General features: G+C 40.8%; 1 protein-coding gene across 7 annotated transcripts in view; it reads left to right on the top strand.

The window, feature by feature from the left end:
* RAP2C (RAP2C, member of RAS oncogene family) overlaps positions 1–19,984 on the top strand; it is a 49,274-nt gene that overhangs the window by 19,885 nt on the left and 9,405 nt on the right. For 2 of the 7 annotated variants that reach the window (XM_055267020.2, XM_063635353.1), the window contains exons 2-5: positions 9,190–9,277; positions 12,878–13,004; positions 14,557–15,367; positions 17,899–18,211. In XM_055267020.2, the coding sequence (XP_055122995.1) occupies positions 15,095–15,367; positions 17,899–18,177 (552 nt within the window). In that variant the 5' untranslated portion in view covers positions 9,190–9,277; positions 12,878–13,004; positions 14,557–15,094 and the 3' untranslated portion in view covers positions 18,178–18,211. Of the gene's footprint in view, positions 1–9,189; positions 9,278–12,875; positions 13,005–14,183; positions 14,448–14,556; positions 15,368–17,898; positions 18,212–19,984 lie in introns of those variants that run through there. The other 5 variants (XM_063635352.1, XM_063635355.1, XM_055267022.2 and 2 more) reach the window with 5 other exon arrangements.

The raw sequence follows: 19,984 nt of genomic DNA, 5'->3' as shown, positions 1-19,984 counted from the left end.
CTCACTTGGAATTGCAAATGACCCAGAATAGCCAAAATAATCATGAAAAAGAAGAACAAACCTGGAAGATTCACACTTCTGATTTCAAAATGTACTAAAAAGCAGTAGTAATCAAGACAATGTGTTACTGCCATAAGGATAGACATAAAACAATAGAATAGAATTGAGAGTACAGAAATAAACCCATACACCTATGGTCAATTGATTTTTGCCAAGACCATTCAACAGGGAAGAATAGTTGTTTTAACAAACTGCTGGAACAACTAGTTAGCCACATGTGAAAGAGTTAAATTGTATCCTTACTCACCCTATATACAAAAATTAACTCAAAATTAATCAAAGATGTCAATGTAAGAGCTAAACTTGTAAAACTCTTAGAAGAAATTATAAGGTAAATATTCATGACCTCAAAATTGGCAAAGTATCCTTAGATACGACACCAAAAACACAAGCAACCAAAGAAAAAAATAGATAAATTAAACTTCATCATACTTAAAAAATGTTGTGCTCCAAAAGATACCATCAACCCAAAGACAACCTAGAGAATGAGAGATAGTATTTGCAAATCATATATGTCTAATAAGGGACTTGAATATGGTTTGGATTTGTGTCCTTACACAAATCTCATGTTGAATTAGAGGAGGGACTTGGTGGGAGGTGATTGGATCATGGGGAGGATTTCTCCCTTGCTGTTCTCCTGATAGTGAGTCAGTTCTTATGAGATCTGATGGTTTAAAAGTATGTGGCACTTCCCTTTTTGCTCTCTCTCTCTCCTGTCACCATGTGAAGAAGGTGCTTGCTTCCTCTTCACCTTCTGCCATTATCGTAAGTTTCCTGAGGCCACCCAGTCATGCTTTCTGTTAAGCCTGTGGAACCGTGAGCCAATTAAACCTCTTTTCTTCATAAATTACCCAGCATCAGATAGTTCTTTATAGCAGTGTGAGAACAGATTAATACAGACTTATATCCAGGATATATAAAGAACTCTTACAACTCAATGATAAAAAGAAAAAGAACCCAATTTGAAAATAGGCATTTCTCCAGAAAAGATATACAAATAACCAATCAGCACATGAAAAGATGCTCAACATCATTAGTCAGTGGGGAAATGCAAATCAAAACTACAATGTGTTACCATGTCACACCCATGAGGATGATTAGAATCAAAGAGTGAGATAACGACAAATGTTGGAGAGGATGAGGAGAAATTTCAACCCTCATACACTACTGGTGGGAGTGTGAAATGGTGTATTCACTTTGGAAAATGGTCTGGCAGTTTTTCAAATGGCTAAACCTAGAATTGTCATATGACTCAGCAATTCTCAACTCAAAAGAAATGAGGCTGGGCATGGTGGCCTGTAATCCCAGCACTTTGGGAGGCCAAGGCAGGGAGATTACTTGAGGTCAGGAGTTTGTGACCAGCTTGGCCAACATGGTGAAACCCTGTCTCTACTAAAAATTCAAAAATTAGCCAGGCGTGGGTTGGGGGAGGGAGAACATCAGGAAGAATAGCTAATGGATGCTGGGCTTAATACCTAGGGGATGGGATGATTTGTGCACGCCTATAATCTCAGCTACTCTGGAGGCTGAGGCAGGATAATTGCTTGAACCCGGGAGGCGGAGGTTGCAGTGAGCTGAGATCATGCCACTGCACTCCAGCCTGGGCAGCAGAGTGAGACTCCGTCTCAAAAGAACAAAAAAAAAGAGAGAGAGAGAGAGAGAAATGAAAACACATTTTAAATTTGTCCACATTTTAAAATTGTATACAAGTGTTTATAGGAGTCTTATTCATAATAGTCAAAAGGTGGAAACAACCCAATTGCACATCAACTGACAAACGGATAAACAAAATGTGGTATATCAATATGAAATAATATAATATAATATAATATTATTTGGCCATGAAAAGGAATGAAGTACTGATATATGCTATCACATGGATGAAGCTTAGAAACATTATGCTAAGTGAAACAAGCTAGTCACAAAAGACCACATATTATATGATTCCACTTATATGAAATGTCCAGAAGAGGCAAATCTAGAGGGACAGAAAGTAGATTAGTGGTTGGTTAGGGCTGCAGCAATGGGGATAGAGAGACAATAGCTAGAGTATCTGGCTTCTTTTTGAAGTGATAAAAATGTTCTAAAATTGTGGTGATGCACACAATGGGGCCTGTCAGAGGGAAAGGTGGGGGTAGGGAGAGCATCAGGAAGAATAGCTAATTGATGCGGGGCTTAATACCTAGGTGATGGGATGATCTGTGCAGCAAACCACCATGGCACACATTTACCTACGTAACAAACCTGCACATGCTGCACATGTACCCCAGAACTTAAAATAGAATTTGAAGAAAAAAAAATGTGGTGATGGTTGCGTAACTCTGTAATACAATACTATCCTTGAATTGTACCCCTTAAGTGGATGAATCATGTGGTGTGTAAATTATATTTCAATAAAGCTGATTTTTTTTAAGAAAAAAGAATGCTGCCAATCCATAGGGGGGAAAAATGAAGATGGGGAAAGCCATCTGGGCAGAGGTAATATATAAGGCATATGCAAATAAAATATGTACAGAACAGTGTAAACAGTTTAATAACGTCATCACTATTTAACACCTACTATGTTGCAGGCACTTTTCTAGACCATGGGATATGCAGTGAACAAAATTTACAAAAGTACCCATCCTTGTGGAGTTTACACTGTAATAGGGGAAACATATTAAAATCCCTAAAGAACATAGTACATTAGAAAAGTGTAAGTGCTAATGAGAAAAAAATAAATAAGACTTGAAGGTATTGCATGAGGAGGGGGTGCAATGTTATACAGAGTAGGAGCTCTTGAGTAAAACAGCTGAAGAAAGGAAGGAAACTGAATCTGGGGGAAGAACATTCTAGATGGCGCAGCAAGTACAGAGGCTAGTGTAAGAGTATATCTATCATTTATGAAGAGCCAGATTATGTAGTGCTTTTTAGATTATTGTAAGGACTTTGACTTTGCTCTGAGTGAGAGGGGAAATTACTGTAGGATTTTGTGGCTATAATGGGATCAGTTTGGCTACTGCGTTGAGAATAGATTGAAGGGGGCTAAGTTCGCAAACAGCAAGAGCAATTAGAAGAATACAATAATCATCCAGAAAAGTGAAAATGGTGGTTTGGACCAGATTCTTAGCAGTGGGTGTGGTAAGAAATTGTCACATTTTGGACATATTATGAAGGTAAGAACTTCAGTATCTCCAGATGGGTTGGATTGTATGGCATAAGGGGAAAAGAAGACTCTAGGATGACTGGAAGAGTGTAGTCTGTGCAACTGGAAGCTGGAGTTGCCATTTACTGAGATTTTTAAGACTGCAGAAGGGAGGCTGGGCATGGTGGCTCATGCCTGTAATCCCAACACTTCGGAAGGTGCAAGCGGGAGGACTGGTTGAGCCCAGGAGTACGAGACCAGTCTGGGCAACAAAATGAGACCTCATCTCTACAAAACATATACAAATTAGCCGGGTATGGTGACGCTTGCCTGTAGTCCCAGCTATTCAGGAGACTGAGGTGGGAGGATTGCTTGAGCCCGGGAGGTTGAGGCTACAGTAAGCCATGATTGCACCATTATACTCCTGCCTGGGCAACAGAGCAATATCTTGTCTGAGAGAGAGAGAGAGAGAGAAAGAGAGAGAGAGAGGAAGGAAGGGAGGGAGGGAGGGAGGGAGGAAGGAAGGAAGGAAGGAAGGAAGGAAGGAAGGAAGGAAAGAAAGAAAGAAAGAAAGAAAGAAAGAAAGAAAGAAAGAAAGAAAGAAGAAAGAAAGAAAGAAAGAAAGAGAAAGAAAGAAAGAAAGAATGACTGCAGGAAAGGCATGTGTTCATTTTTGAGGAGAGGTGGTTATCGAGATTCAGCGTTGGACATGTTAAATCTGAGATTTCTGAGTAATACAAATGGAACTATAGAATAAGTATGAATCTAGAGTAGCAGTCCCCAACCTTTTTGGCACCAGGGACTGGTTTTGTGGAAGACAATTTTTCCATAGAGGGTGGAGAGGTGGGAGGTGACAGCGGGGGATGGTTTCAGCATGAAACTGTTCCACGTCAAATCATCAGGCATTAGTTAGATTCTCATAAGGGGCATACAACCTAGATCCTTCGCATGCGCTGTTCACAATAGGGTTCATGCTCCTATGAGAATCTAATGCCGCTGCTGATCTGATAGGAGGCAGAGCTCAGGCGGTAATGCTTCCTCACCCACCGGTCACCTCCTGCTGTGTGGCCCTGTTCCTAACAGGCCACAGACTGGTACCGGCCCATGGCCCAGAGGTTGTGGACCCCTGATCTAAAACCATGGGAGCAGTCTGAACTGGAGATGTAAATTTGGGAGTCTGCAGTATGTAAGATGGTATTTAAAGCCATAAGACTGGGTGCAAATTCACTAAAACCATGATGATTTTATTTGTACTAGAACATAAAAGATGTGAAGGTGGGAGATGTGCTTGGAAGGTAGGCAGGAATAAGAATATAGAAGACCTTATATTGCGTGCGTATAAACTTGGGCTTTTTCTGATATAGAGTTGTTGAAATCAGCAGAAATATGTAGTTAGACTTGTTTCAAACAGACTTGTTTCATAACAGTGGTAAAAGTATGCAGAAAACACCAGAGACATACAAACGATTTAGGAGGCTATTACAGCATTCAGGAAAGAGTTGTCACACAAATGTTTCTCCAGTCCCTCTACACACTAGAGCAGACATAGGGTATGACGGATGTAAGAAAGACTAAGGAGGTAGACTTGGCAGGACTTAATGGTTGTTTGGTTATAGGAAATGAGGATAAACGAAAAGTTAAGAGTGATATTTTATATGGTTTGGATCTGTGTCCCCACCAAATTTCATGTGGAAACGTAATCCCCAGTGTTGGAAGTGGGGCCTGGTGGAAGGTGTTTGGATCATGGGGGCAGATCTTTCATGGCTTGGTGCTGTCCTTGCTATAGTGAGTCAGTTGTTACAAGATCTGGTTGTGTAAGAGTGTGTGGCACCTCCTGCCCTTTTCCTCTTGCTCCTGCTTTTCCCGTGTGACCTGCCTGCTCCTGCTTGACCTTCCACCATATGTAAAAGCTCCCCAAGGCCTCCCTAGAAGCCAGCAGATGCACGTGCCATGTGTCCTGTACAGCCTGCAGAACCTTGACCCAGTTAAACCTCTTCTTTATAAATTACCCAGCCTTAGGTATTTCTTTCTAGCAACACAAGAATGACCTAACACAATACCCTAAGTTCTACTTTCAATGACTGCTGGATGGTAGCACCATTTACTGTGACAGGAAACACAAGAAGGGGGGAAAGCTCTGGATATTAAAAGGAAAAAAAAAACCCTATGATAAGCTAAAATTAACATAGTAAGTTTGAGAAACCCTTAGGATCAGCCTGGGTTCTCAAAGCTAGCCTCTAAGTTAATTTTGTTAATCTTGTCCATGTGGGAAAAGCATCCACTGAATTTGTCTGCACAAGCACTGTGGTTGGCTTGAACACTACATTTCTATGTAAAATAATTTAATATTTAGACTTTTAGGATCTGGTTTACAGGAGTGTACCTCACCGCCCCATCCAACCCTCCAAAATTCTCATTCCCCAGCTTTCTAGCTGACACAAAATTGAGTCCCCAGCCATTCAATGCTAAAGGCCAAACAGTCTCACATTGAATTCTTTGAGCCATGAGGATCTCTGTAAGGTGCCTACTTGAGCAGCAGCAACCCAGCCTCTCTCATGCTGACATTGTCATGGCAACAAGGAAGTGTGTTGTCTCTTCTTTTTAAAATCCAGACTATGTATTTTATTTTTATTTTTATAAAGTTTGAAATATATGGAAGATTAGGCCAGGTACGGTGGCTCATGACTGTAATCCCAGCACTTTGGGAGGCCAAGGCAGGAGGATTGCTTGAGCCAAGGAGTTTGAGACCAGCCCAGGCAACATAGCAATACCCCATTCCTACAAAAAAAAAATACAAAAAATTAGCTGGGCATGGTGGCACATGGCTGTAGTCCCAGCTACTCCGGAGGCTGAGTTGGGAAGATCACCTGAGCCCAGGGAGTTCGAGGCTGCAGTAAGCTATGATCATGCCACCGCACTAAAGCCTGGGTGACAGAGTGAGACCCTGTCTCAAATATATATATGTAGAAAGAAAAAAGAAAAAAAACCCAAAGTGGGTGTTTTTAATTTAATCTTTTGCTGACACCTAGTGCCAGAACTCTGCATATTCGGCTACCTCCTCCAAATAAGAAAAAAATAAATAGAATTCACAGGATTTTAAAATTGCCATGAATTTGACAAAAAAAGATGATTTATTTTAGCAAACAATATTTATCTTATCTTCACATCATTTCCCACATTTAAATAACAGCCTTTTAAAGTATTCAGACTCCAAGCCTTCTAAATGTCTAAGAATTCAATGTTGAGGCAATTTCTTTCTGTTCTCACTTTTGGTTCCCTGCTGGGGAAATTGCTAAGAGTGCATACAGGCCCAAGTAGTTCAGAATTTAACTCTTTTTAAGTTTTAAAGTACTTAGAATAAATTCCCCTTGGAAATTGTATGGGATGAGTCTGGAGTCCACGATATTTTCATAACCATGCTTTTCAACCATTCTCAATTTCACATTATGGGTTTACACTAAACAGCAAAAATTTGGCCTTGCATGTAATTATTGTAAGTGCTCATTTCTAAAGAGGAATGAATTTGTAAATAAAGGGAGGGAAGAGTGACTCTTTATGGTATGAAATAATTTTGAAGAGAAACACGATTTGTATATACATCATTAAAAATAGGGCTTAAACTATTTGTGGTAAATAAAACCTGTGGGCAGTAAAAGAATTCAGGAGGATTACATCTCTGTTTGAAGGTGTTATAGGTACAGAGGCAAAGGAAGAAATGAAAATGCAAGGTTTGTAAAAATGAATGAACCAGTTTTCTGCTTGAATCTGCATCTACCAGCTGTGTGAACTTAGTTGTGTGAGCCTCAGTTTCCTCATCTCTAAACTAGAGATGATGATGACGATGTGCTTGCCTTATAGGGTTGCTGTAAGGATTGAAGTGTTCTACAGAATTTCTGACATGTGGCAAGTGCTCAATAAACAATAGCAGTAATAGCAGCATTAAAAATAACTAAGCTTACCCCAATGCCTCCTCTTACGGAGTCTAATATTGTCCTAGTGTCAAAACAAGGGGGCTCCTTGTTGTAAATGTTCCAGAGCACTTTGGAAAGTAACTATGACCACCTCAGCTTCAGTACCAGGTGCCACAGATCCAAGGTCAAGTGGCCCCTGGGAGGTTATAGAGGCATGTTTCCAGAGGGCACTTGAAATCAGTATGAACAGTCAGTCTTACTCAAGGGCAGAGAAACAGGGTAATAAAGTCTAGATTCTTTAACCTTGCCTCACTGCCCATTCACTGCTTTGTCCTTCAAAGAAACAAAACTGCTTTCTGTGGAACAAGGTGGCTAATATAAGATAGGCTTAGACTAACTTAGGTTTGAATTCAAACTCTACCACTACCCAACTGTTTGACTATGTACAAGCTAACTTCTTTGAGCCTTAATTCCTTCGTTTGTAAAATTGGGAATAATAATACCTAACTCTTAAGGTTATTGCTAGGATTAAATGAAATGATGTGTGTAAATCACTTTGCACAGTGCCTGGCAAATAATCTGTAATTAAGAAATTATTATCAGGCTGGGCATGGTGGCTCAAGCCTGTAATCCTAGCACTTTGGGAGGCTGAAGCAAGTAGATTGCCTGAGCGCAGGAGTTCGAGGCCAGCCTGGGCAATATGGTGAAACGCCATCTCTACTAAAAAATACAACAACAACAAAAAATTACCAGGGATTCTCGCACGCACCTGTAGCCCCAGCTACTGGGGAAGCTGAGGCAGGGGAATCGCTTGAACCCAGAAGGCAGAGGTTGCAGTGAGCTGAGATCGCACCACTGCACTCCAGCCTGGGTGACAGAGCAACTCTGTCTCCAAAAAAAACAAAACAAAACAAAAGACAAGATAAACTATTATCATTACATGATTAAATCATCCGACTTGCCACCACATCAAATATGGCCTTGATATTGAGACTAGCTTGGCAATTTCAAATGGATTTTAATAACCTGAGAAGCATGTCTTACATGTCATTTCTTTCTATGGTTTAAATCTGATCATAATCACCATTTGTTAAACACCTACCATATGATGGGTACTTAGGCACTTTTTCTTACTTAATCTTCACAATATCTGAATAAGGTAGATCTATTAATATTTTCCCTTCACACATGATGAAAGAGAAGCTCAGAGAAGGTAAGAAGTAACTTGCCTCAGGCTACATATGCAGCACAGCCAATGGTTGAACCTGGTGTGGATGTCCCTAGCCCCTCATTTTGTATATTGCAGTTCAGACCTTTGTAAAAACACATTCCATGGCTTCCTACAGCCTCCAGGGGAAAAGTCAAACCCCTTAGCTTACTACTCAAGGCTTTCCCCTATGGTTCTAGCCCCTACCAATTCCTCTGGCCTCCTTGCCTACTGCCCAATCACCTTCTCTAGGAAGTCTTCCCTGATACCCTTCCTAAGTCTCCCATAACACCCTGGCCGGTATCTGTATCATAGGATGTGCCACGCTATACTGTAATGTTGATTGTATTGTCTATATTCCTCAAAAATGCTAGTAAAGTGCTTGGCACAGAGTAGGAATTCAATAACTGTGTGATAAATGAATAAGTGGATACATTAATGAGTATCAAGCAAGAAAGCCCCAAATAATGTCATACCGCTTTACAGAACAGTGGTGCTTAAAATGTGGCCCCTGGGCCAGCAGCAACAGTGTCATCTGGGAACTGAGATATACAAATTATAGATCCTGACCCAGACCTACTGAATAAAAAACTCTGGGGTTGAGACCTGGCCGTCTGTGGTTTCACATCACCTCCAGGTGATTCTGATGTACATATATTAGGAGTATAGGAGTATAGTTATTATTAGTACTAATTCTTTCAATTTATTTGGGACTTGATAGATTACAAAATAATTTTCTAATTACTATCTTTCAAATCAAGGATGAAGTGGAGAGGGAAAAATTTTTAAGGAATTCAGATCTATTTTAAACACATCCCTATTTAGTACACCTCTCAGTTCTGAGAAACTAACTTTGTCAGCAGTCACACAAATTTGTGTCTTTGTAGGAGTGTCTGCCTGGCCAGGTTGGGGTAGTGTCCTCTGTGATCGGCAACACCTCTAGTGAAATCTCATTGGTTGGACGAAGGATTCCAGGTGAGCAAAATTGAATGTGATTAAATTCTCATTGATGCTGTAGGAAAGCTAAAGCTACAGGAAAAAAGGCTTATTCATGTAGGGGATGAGGGACACGAGTATTTTTTAGTGCTTTATGCAGACATGATGTTTCAGTAAGTGAAAGAAGCCATTCACAAATTTATATGAACCCATTGTTAGTTTACAAAAAAAAAAAAAATGTTCCTTAACTCTCCAGAAAAAATTTGTGAAAGACACTAAAATGTTAATATCAATTTTCTCCAGGTAGTGGGATTATACTTTTATTTCATAATTTTTTGCAAATAACATTATTTTTATGAGAAAAAAGATAATAATAAAGGTATAAAATTGGTTTTGTGTACTGGGGGAGCCTGACATGCAGAACTAATGATTAATTAATGATTGGTGTAGCTGGAGGCAGGATTTGAAAGAGAAGATCGGAATCTTAGAGGGTAGGAGCTAGAAAGAATCCAGGATGATTTAGCTGATATCAATGGGGTCCCTAAAGCATTGAAATAAGATTTCTGTAGGCAAAGACTGAGGGCACTACTGGCTCAAGCTTTCTGGTAATTCAAGAGCAACTTCTAGAAAAAGAGAAGGGAAGAGCCTGGATGGAAAATAGATAGCCATGTATAGAAAATAGATGGATAGCCATGGGTTTTTTCCCAGGACCTAGAAGGCAAGATGGCTCATTTGGAGAGTGGAAGTTAGGGTAAAATATCCCAGGCAGTTGGTGGCTCCAAGGATTGCAACTGAAGGAGGTAACAACTTGAAAAGAAGAAAGGGATAAGTAAGCAACTGGTGCCTGTAGCAAACATCCATCACTTTAAACTTGTGCCAAACTAATTTCAAAAAATGAGATTATGGCCCTATTACTTATATTATCTGCATATAGTGCATACACTGTGGTTTCTTCACACTATGGTAAAAATGGGTTGTGTTCTTTAAAATAATGCCTGAGCAATACTTTGGAAAGGAGGTTGATGCAGAATTAAAGCAAAAGTTGTGAATCTCAAGGGCATGATCTCTAGAGAAGTCCTCCCATTCCCCTCTTCCCATATTCAAGCCTTTGGAGTGGAAAATTATTACTTGAGCAGTTTCTATTTATTGAGCAATTAGTATTTGGAAGGCTAAATGCTTTGAATGGATTTCTCATTTATTCTTCTACGAGTTAGATACTGCTATTATGCCCAACTTTACAAATGAAGGAATGGAGGTGTAGCTTGCAAAAGGGCAGTGTTAGGACTGTCTGGCTCTGAAGCCCAAATTCCTTCTAAAACACTGCCCTGCATTTGTTAGTCCTGAAAATACCCTAAAGCAAGTAACAATCACTATAAAATGCTAAAATTAGTAATACCTACTGTGAAGTTATAAAGTGATATGGTCATACTGCATTGGTGGGAATGTGAATTGGTGTGACCTTTCTGAAGGACAATTTGGCAATACTTACCAGAAGAATTTTAAGTGCAAGTGCCTTTTGTTTCAATTATTAAATTACTAGAAATTCACCCTAAACATTAACTGACAATGATATATGTCCAAGGCGTTTAGTGCAAAAACCTAGAAGCAATCAGTGTCCTTCAAAGGGGAGCTGGCTAATTAGCTTATGATACAGCCATGAAATAAAAATTAAGAAGGCCAGACATGGTGGCTCATGCCTTTAATCCCAGCACTTTGGGAGGCCAAGTCGGGAGGATCCCTTGAGCTCAGGAGTTGAAGACCACCATGGGCAACATAGTAAGACTCCATCTCTACCAAAAAAATTAAATTAAATTAAATTAGCTGTGTGTGGTGGCATGCACCTGTAGTCCTAGCTACTCGGGAGGCTGAGGTGGGAGGATCCCTTGAGTCCAGGAGGTTGAGGCTGCAGTGAGCTATGATCATGCTACTGCCCTCCAGCTTGGGTAACAGAGGGAGACACTGTCTTAAAAAAATTAATTAATTAAAGTTTAAAAAGCAAGGTAAAAAATAGTGTGTATAGTTGGTTACTTTTGTAGTACAGTAATTTTTAAAAAATATATATAGAAGGTAGATTGATAGATACACTGACATATGAATAATGTTCCCTCCCAAAAAACGTAAGAAGCTTTTAACAACAAATATATTTGTGAAGAGTAACTGAATTATTATTTTTGTGCCATTTGCAGATATTAGAGCTTTTAAAATTTTGTTCCCATGTTTGCTATTTTTAAAAAATTAACACTTCATTAAATCTTTTAAATAAAAACCAAATAGCATTTATTGAGGCTTTATAATGTGCAAGGGACTGTGCTAAGCACTTTACCTGTAATACCTCATTACATTTTCACATTAACTTCTTATCTCCTTTTTACAAGTGAGGAGTTAGAGGCTCAGACAAGTGAAATCACTTGCTTGGGGACACAGAGCTAGAATGTGGCGGAGCTGCAATTTTAATGTACCTCTGTCTCATTTCAGAGCGTTAGCTCTCAACTGCCAGGCCACACTCTTCTACTTGCTCTTTATACTCTCATTGCTTAATGAGAGTACACTGGCAAACAACTGGAGTCTAATGAGATAATGTATGTGAAAATACTTTTCTAAGTATAGAGATGTTTGGGGAGGGCAGGCAAGGGTAGGGAATTTGTTTAAATTGGGCAGACCTGTCCACTGACCCCTAGACAGTCAGGATTATTTTTTTTTTTTTTTACAAAACCAAGATCAACAACTTTCCTTTGTTCCTCCTTTAAAAATATTATAAAGTTATATTTACTTCCTTTTTCCCCTGATTATTGTTTACAAATTAAAATATGGAGAAATAAAAGCCATTTCATAATAGTCCTCACCCATAATTACTTTGTTTCAGATTTGAATGGCTATGTAACTATTACACACCCGCGTTTTACATAAACAGTAGCAACTAGACATTTGTTCAGTATCTTGCTTTTTCAGCCCTACAATATGTCTTGGCCATCTTTTTATATAAACACTTAAAAATCTACTTTTCTCTTTTAAAGTAGCTGCATAATATCCTATTCTGCGAATATAGATAGGTAGGTAGGTTGGTAGATAGATACATAGATGATAGATAACAGATATAGAGAGCTATGAAACTTTTAAAAATCACCTACTGAAGGACATTTAAGCTTCTTCCAATTGTTTGATTTCCTAATCAATGCCGTAATGAATACCCTTCCTAAGAAAGTTTACAAGGATCTTTAGACTGAGTGTGATATTTGTCCACTGTAGTTGACGAGAGTGACCCCAAAGGACGCTGTACTGAGGGGAGGAGTATGTTTCACTGCGTGGAGAAACAAAGAACTCTCTCCTAAGCATGACCAACACATTCAGAGATATTAGGATTGCCAACAGGTGGGATGACCTGAAAAAGAACTCCTTGTTTTGACAGTTTAGTAATAGAGCAAAGACTTGCCACGATTGCTCAACACTGGCTGGATCAGAAGAGGAATTTCCAGACTCAGTTACAAGCACGGCTGGTGGAGGGCTGTGAATCCCACCAGACAGTCTGGAGACAGCTAGACAGGGAGATGAGCAGCAGAGCTCCAAATCAGGCAACAGCACGTGTGAAAGGAGCAGTGACCTGTGGGGAAACTCATAACTCACAGACCAAACCTCTTCCAGCAGAGGGCAGTGCCTCTGATACGAGACAGGGCCCACGCCAGCTGGAGCCAGAGCTGGGGACTTCGCTGGAGAGATAGCACCCGCCTGAGGTCAAGGAGAAATTGAACTAAACTCTCCTTTGAAGACTGTAAGTGACATTGGGGAATACTCAGGGAGGGACAGTGGGACCTCACACTACTATGATTCGCCTGTGTTCTAATGTCCAACAATTTAGGCTGAGTAATAAATCTCTTTATAGAGTTTGGCCATTTAGGGCTTGCAAGTAAGGGAATTTGGAGTCATTTTTGCTAGGCTGGCCACTGAGTCTCGCAGGTTTCTGGGTACATGCTTGAATTGAAAAGAAAGTGACACACCTAAAATACAGCCTAGACTCCTGGCCCTAGGGCTCTGTGGATCCGACACAAAGTTTACAAATAGAAAGCTAGCAAAGGGAAAGATAGTCGGAAGTAACAATTTTATCTAAAAATAGAAACTTAGAATCTAACACCAGAGTTACTACTTGCTTTTGAATTTCAAAGACTACATAGAACGACCTTTAAAACAAAACTTCAGCATGTAAGAGCCAGCCAAGCAAATTGTTATACATAAAGATAATCAACGATTAAAATAAATTAGTCTTTAGGCCTAAACCGTTTCCAATCAAATCTTTCCTGAATATTGGTTACCTTTTCTGCCGTGTAGTGGTTGGAATCAAATGAGAACATAGCTGAGCAGAGTACCACAAAGTCTACTTCTAATGCTGCTGTTTTCGAGCCTTGTGATTTTTTTTTAAAGTGACTTTAGTATTCGCTAGTAAAGTCAAGGCGGATCTACCAGACGGTAAAAGTACCGTGTGTGTTTGTCAGGCACGGCTAAGTAAAACGCACTGCATCTGAAGTCTAAGGGTAGTTTGCATGCATCTCTCAGCAAAATAGCAAGTGGAAGAAATACCAGCAAGGAGAATAAACTTTCTGGGCTGTTTGATTTCCCCTGCAACTTCTAGTCCAGGGATGTTTGGCGTTCTCCCGGTCGCTAGATTATTAGTCCGCAGGTTCCGCACCGGCCAGGGAGCGGCTCAAGTCCTGGGGCCGGGCGGCTGGAGGTTGCGGGTCGGAGGGGCTTCTACGGGTTTGGGGGTGGGACGGTCCGCGGCAGCCGCGGGCGGGTAAGGACTGACGCCGCAGGTTTCCAGAGGCCCGTTCCCGAGGCCGGAGTCCCGAACCGAAACCGTTCCCGGCCGGCTCGCTCGCTCAGCAGGGCGCGGCTCCAGCGCCACCCGGCTAGCCCCGAAGAGGTGGGACTTTCCCCACCGGAAGTGATCCCGTCCAGTCTCGGGGAACTGGGGCACCTCAGCCAGTGTGTCAGGGAAACCCTTCCGGGTGTGTGCTGGGGCGGGGGGGTGGGGGGTGGGTGAGAAAAAAAAAGAGGTGGGTTCTCCTGGAGTCCCTGCGGCCGCCGCCGGACGGCCCCCGCCCCTTTCCCCGCCGCGAGCAGCAGCGCTGGGGCAGCAGAGAGACAGAGGAGCCAGCGGGTGGCCATGGCCTTGGCGTGACAGAGCCTCCCCGGCGGCCGGGCGGGTGCTGACGGCGGGGTAAGCGGCGGTAGCTTGATTCGGGTGGGAGCCGGGGGAGGCGGCGGCCGGCGCCGCAGGTTCGGGGCGGGGGTCAGCCGGGTAATGTGCGTCCTTCTCCCCTTCACAGGCTGGACGACCCCCGCGGGAGCCGGGGCCCAGAAACCCGCCCGGGCAGCGGTAACTGGAACGGAGCCCTCAGGCCTGAGCCGGCTGGGCTGCGCGAGCAGGAAGCGGGGTCCCTGGGCCCCTTTGTGTGAAGGGCGGGGGAGGGGTGCCGGGCAGCCCCGGGCTGCGGGCTCCTCCGACGTCCGCCTCGCCGCGGGGTCCCCTCGCCGCGGCCCCCACCCTTTCCCTCCCGGGGGCACGCGCCTCTTCGCCACCCTCGCGGGGCTTTTCCCAGGCTCGCCCTCCTCCCCACGCCCCCTGCTCGGGCTGCAGTTCCTACAGGAAGGGCATTACCATCCCTTCCCCACCCTCCCCGACTCTACGCTCTTTCCCCTCCCCCTCCTGTAACTTCCTCTTCTTCCCCGGTTGGGCCCTCTGTTCGTCTGCACTCTCCTCCCCAGTTCGCAGATTTCCGCCCACCTTCCGCCTCGTCTAGCCGCGCCGCAGCTAGCGGGGTGATCTTTCCCCCACTCTGGTAGGAGTTGGTGAAGGTGAGACTCATGAGGGAATACAAGGTAGTGGTGTTAGGGAGTGGAGGGGTTGGCAAATCTGCCCTTACTGTGCAGTTTGTCACTGGGACTTTCATTGAGAAATATGACCCCACCATTGAAGATTTCTACCGCAAAGAGATCGAAGTGGACTCTTCCCCCTCCGTGCTGGAAATTCTGGACACCGCAGGAACTGAGCAGTTTGCCTCCATGAGAGATCTCTACATCAAAAACGGCCAAGGTTTCATCCTGGTTTATAGCCTGGTTAATCAACAGTCTTTTCAGGTAACCAAACCAAATCTAAGGGGGTGTGGTAATCCGACATCGACTTCTGGGTTGCTTGAACCGTGCATTAATGACTGTGCTTTGCTTTTAAAAGTTAGACATGACGCATTTTTGAGGTTACTCCTGCCATGGAAGACTATCGGGTTGTTTCTATAGAGCGTAGTAAAGTAACAAGCGTCAACAAATATTTTAAAGCTATTTTTAAGTGAAAGAAAAGTGAAAAAGAAACGTCAGTCTGTGTATATTTCGCCTGGAATATATCCTTCTAAAGTTGCTTGCTCAATTCAACAAGTATTGATTAACTTACACAACAAAACATCTAACAAATAATATCGGGTAAATAGAGCACTTTGAAAAAATTATTTGGAGCCGATTATCTGTTGCACAGATAAGTCGTCTATGTCTGTCCCACCCACACCTTCCCCTCCCACCCCCCAACACCCCCTCCCGCCGCCCTCCCCTTCTCTCTCAAGTTTCTCAACTAGATTCATAAATCTTAGTGTTGCAAGACGAAGAACTCAAGACCTGCCTTCTAGGCATTTTACTTAATTACTTGGGGCGTGTAGTAGGAAGGAAAGTTACTAATAGAAAAGACTAGTACCTAGAATTAATAACCAACAAAAATCAGGAATGACTTTTTCTGCAGTTGAACCAAATTGTTTCTGGTAACATTGCCTGTATTTACAGAAAATACGTGGGTCTGGGAACACTGAACAAGTGCAGATTTCTTACTCCGGCTGGGTGGCCAAACTGGATGTGGTCCAATCTCTTAGAAAATCTGTCCTGTCCTTCACTGGGAAACAGACTGAAGGTTTAACTTTATTTTAGGAGATGCAATGTGTGTTTCTATTTATTCCTTGAAAATGAATAACCTCATATTGACCCATTATATTGACCTCCATTGATTTAGGAAATGGATATATTTTTTCTGCATTTAAAGGTATGCACTTAATGTAGCTTACTTAAGAGACCTTAAGTGCTTTAGCCAATACAATGTGCTAATTCCACTTTCTTTAGTATTTTAAATTAAAGTACTATAGTGAACTTTCCCAGTAACCTGATAGAACAACTTCCGGGATTTTTTTTTTTTTAAGATGATAAATTCTGGGGAAATAAATCAAAGCTATTGAGACCAAACTAAATTCATTTTATGTAGGCATAAATTCCCAAACAATAGTATCATAAAAACATTTTCCTCCAGAAAGTACCAAAGTACTGAAGGTGCTGTTTGACAGGCATTTTTTCCCTAAAGGATCCTCAGGAGATTTGTTATTCTATCAGCTTACTCTCTGGAGGCTGAGAGTCTTTTGAAGGGTGTTTCATAAGATTTCTGTTATATCCATTTCTGTTATAGACATGAATTGGGAGTGAAAAACTGTGCCATTATTTCAGTGGAGATGTAAACTCTTTTGAGCCCAAATGCCCTAAGTTTGGATTTTCAGCTGAACTTATGTTTCCATAAAGACAATGGGAAATAAGCGTAACCTAGAAATCTGAGTTGATACATGATCAAACCAAATTGATACAGATATCAAATAACTATATTTTTATAGATTTTCACAGTCCCTTGCTTTTCCGTAGGCCCACATGTGAATATTCTGTACTTACTATGACTTCCAATTAAGCATACATTTTCTATTTAAGGCAAACTTTTAAAATTATGAAATATTACCAAAATTGGTGATTTTTATAATTAAATCTATAATATTGTATTAAATCAATACTTGCCCCCACCTCCCAAAATTGATGCTACTAGAGAATTGCTAACGCTCTTATCTTTTGTAATTCGTTGTAACTACTTGGAAAAAGTAATATGCATGGGGAAACAAGTAGTAAAAACAAACACAGGCAAAAAAAAAAAATGATTTATTCCCACCCAGACTCCCCTTGCACTGTCCTTCCCAGGAGTTGCTCACTGTTACAGTAGTTTCTAGTGAATTTAAGTGTATTTTAAGGTGTTTGATTTTACTGGAATAAATGCATACCATTCAATTTAAAATAAAACATTTAAGTGTATCCATCTGGTTGTAACTCTTTTATTCTAGGCATTACAAAGTGGTTTTTGTTCCCACTTAAAACACTTTCACTCAAGCCCTCTTGCTACATGGCTAGGAATGCATAGATGCTGCAATCCTGTGCTAGGATAACAGGTGTTACAAGGAGTGATGACAAGCAGGCAGGTTTAGGGAGATGGCCAAACATCCTTATGTACGAATGGATTAATCATTTGGAAACTTGCTTTTTTAATCAATATAGACTGGGGGTGGGTAAAAGTGATTATATGAGTCAAGGTTAATGTGCAACCCATGTTTTATATTCTTGACAAACCCAGCAGGTAGGGTCTCTGGAAATTATCTAGTTCTTACTTCAGTGGACAAAATGATGACGTTTTCTCTGTTTAGATGTGATTTCATTTTGGATTCAGCTTTGTATACTCACTGAGGTATGACTTTTTGTAATACTGTAATATTTCTGTTATGGTTATACAAACAGCATAATGTTTTTCTTTCTCTTTGTGATTGCTTGAATAGGATATCAAGCCAATGAGAGATCAAATTGTCAGAGTGAAGAGATATGAAAAAGTCCCACTAATCCTAGTAGGAAATAAAGTGGATCTGGAACCAGAAAGAGAGGTTATGTCTTCAGAAGGCAGAGCTCTGGCTCAAGAGTGGGGCTGTCCTTTCATGGAGACGTCGGCAAAAAGTAAATCAATGGTGGATGAACTTTTTGCTGAGATCGTCAGGCAAATGAACTATTCATCCCTGCCAGAGAAGCAAGATCAGTGTTGTACAACTTGCGTCGTCCAGTAAAAAAGATAACCTCAATCATGGCCATACCGAGCAGGTTAGTTTTTGATGGAAATGTATGAATCAGGTAGTGTTTTGTTTTTTGATCAAGTATAACAAAAAGCTGGTTAGTGTTAATATACCTGGCACTGCCTTGAATTTCTTTATTTTTAAGATAACATTTTCCATCACACAAAACAGTCAACATTCAATGAAGAAAATTTTTTTAAATGCAGATAAGCAAAGCAGAGGTAAGAAATTGCTTATATTTCCATCACCAGGATTTTAAGTGAGTTATTTTTCTTCCTTCTCTGCTTTATTGGTAACATTTCTTTGGGTTGAGTTAAACCATAATACACTTTTTCCCTGTTCTTCTGATTTAGCATCCAAAATGCACAGGAGAGCACTCAGTAATAATTTCAGAAGTTTTGTGGTATTTTCTGTACTTTTATGTTTTTATGTCCTGAGCCAGCAAATTGCTGCAATTAAAATCACCAGTTTACTAATCACCAAGTGCTTGATTAACAATACAATTATTTAATCAAATTCATCTGTACCTAACACTTGAGGGACTTAAGTGACCTCTGATAATAACAAATTATAGTGCCACAATGTACCCTGACTTCATTATAAATATACGGTCCAGAAGATAATCTGGTTGAATTATCTGTGATGTGTTAGAAGGAACAGTTTCATGCATAAAAAAAAATTATTCAGTTTAATAAATTATGAGATTAATAGGAACAGTAACAAACCTTCAGGCCTTTCACTGAGTTAAATGATAACTTACAAGTTTTTTTTAATGAATGAGTTTTTTTAAAAACTCATACTTTTTTAAAAGTAAGGTTATGTAAAACGAAGCATTTAAAACAAGATTATTTATGCCATGATCTTTTAGTCTAGATTGTAATTGAGCAAATAGTCTCACTTAGACAGTAACACTTAGATAATAAGGTAAAACAACCAACATTGTGAATGACTGAGAAACCGCAGCAAATGCCATACTAGCCTGACAGTATCAGGAATGAAATTGATCTTCCTGAGCCAAGGCTGACCTCGAGTCTAGGAGGCAGTGTTGCAAATGGCAACAGGCATTTCAGATTGGAGCAATGATTCCTAATCAAGGGTTTGGCTTTGTGTATGCTCCCCGGAGAAAAGACTAACAGTCCCTAATTTATCTTTTCAGACAAGGTCTCCTGTCAGATAGTGTCATCTTTGAAAATGAAGGATGACAACAATGCTTTATTTAAAATGCTTTCACTCATCAGCCTTTAGCATACCAGAATATGATGAATACTCATTTATTTTCTTACGTCTAGCTACATCTATTATTTTATAAAGTCACTTTTCAGACCCTAGTCCAGCTTATGTTTGGTTGATAGCATCGCACTTGCAGTATAGTCTTTTGAGGAGGGGAGAGGCTTATGGATCAAGTCCCATATTCTTGCTGCTGTAATCTCTCTCCTTAAATTGTAAGCCAGCTTCACATTTGAACAAGTTCTGTGTGGTGATTGCGTCTTTACTGTTTTGCTCTATTTTTCTATCTGACACTTACTGGGCAGATAACGTAAGTGTCTATACACATTTTGTGTTAGTTTTATCATCTTTTAAAAAATTAACCAACTCCCATGAAATGTTCCCAGTTTTCTTTCCATCATTAGTGTAGACAGCTATAGGAGGTTAACTGAATAAAATTGGTCTCATGCATGTAGAGAGCCAGCTGTCTCAGCCAAATTGGCAGGTGAATAATTTCTAAAGCTATTTTTGAACCTCTTTTCTTCTGAATCATTTCTGAGTTTATTTCATTTGGTAACTTTTTGTGATCTAAATT

This window comes from Symphalangus syndactylus, chromosome X (assembly GCF_028878055.3).
Source record: "Symphalangus syndactylus isolate Jambi chromosome X, NHGRI_mSymSyn1-v2.1_pri, whole genome shotgun sequence".
NCBI classification, from domain to species: Eukaryota; Metazoa; Chordata; class Mammalia; order Primates; family Hylobatidae; genus Symphalangus; species Symphalangus syndactylus.
The sequence above is the reverse complement of the archived record's forward strand: the minus strand, read 5'-3'. Positions and strand labels throughout refer to the sequence as shown.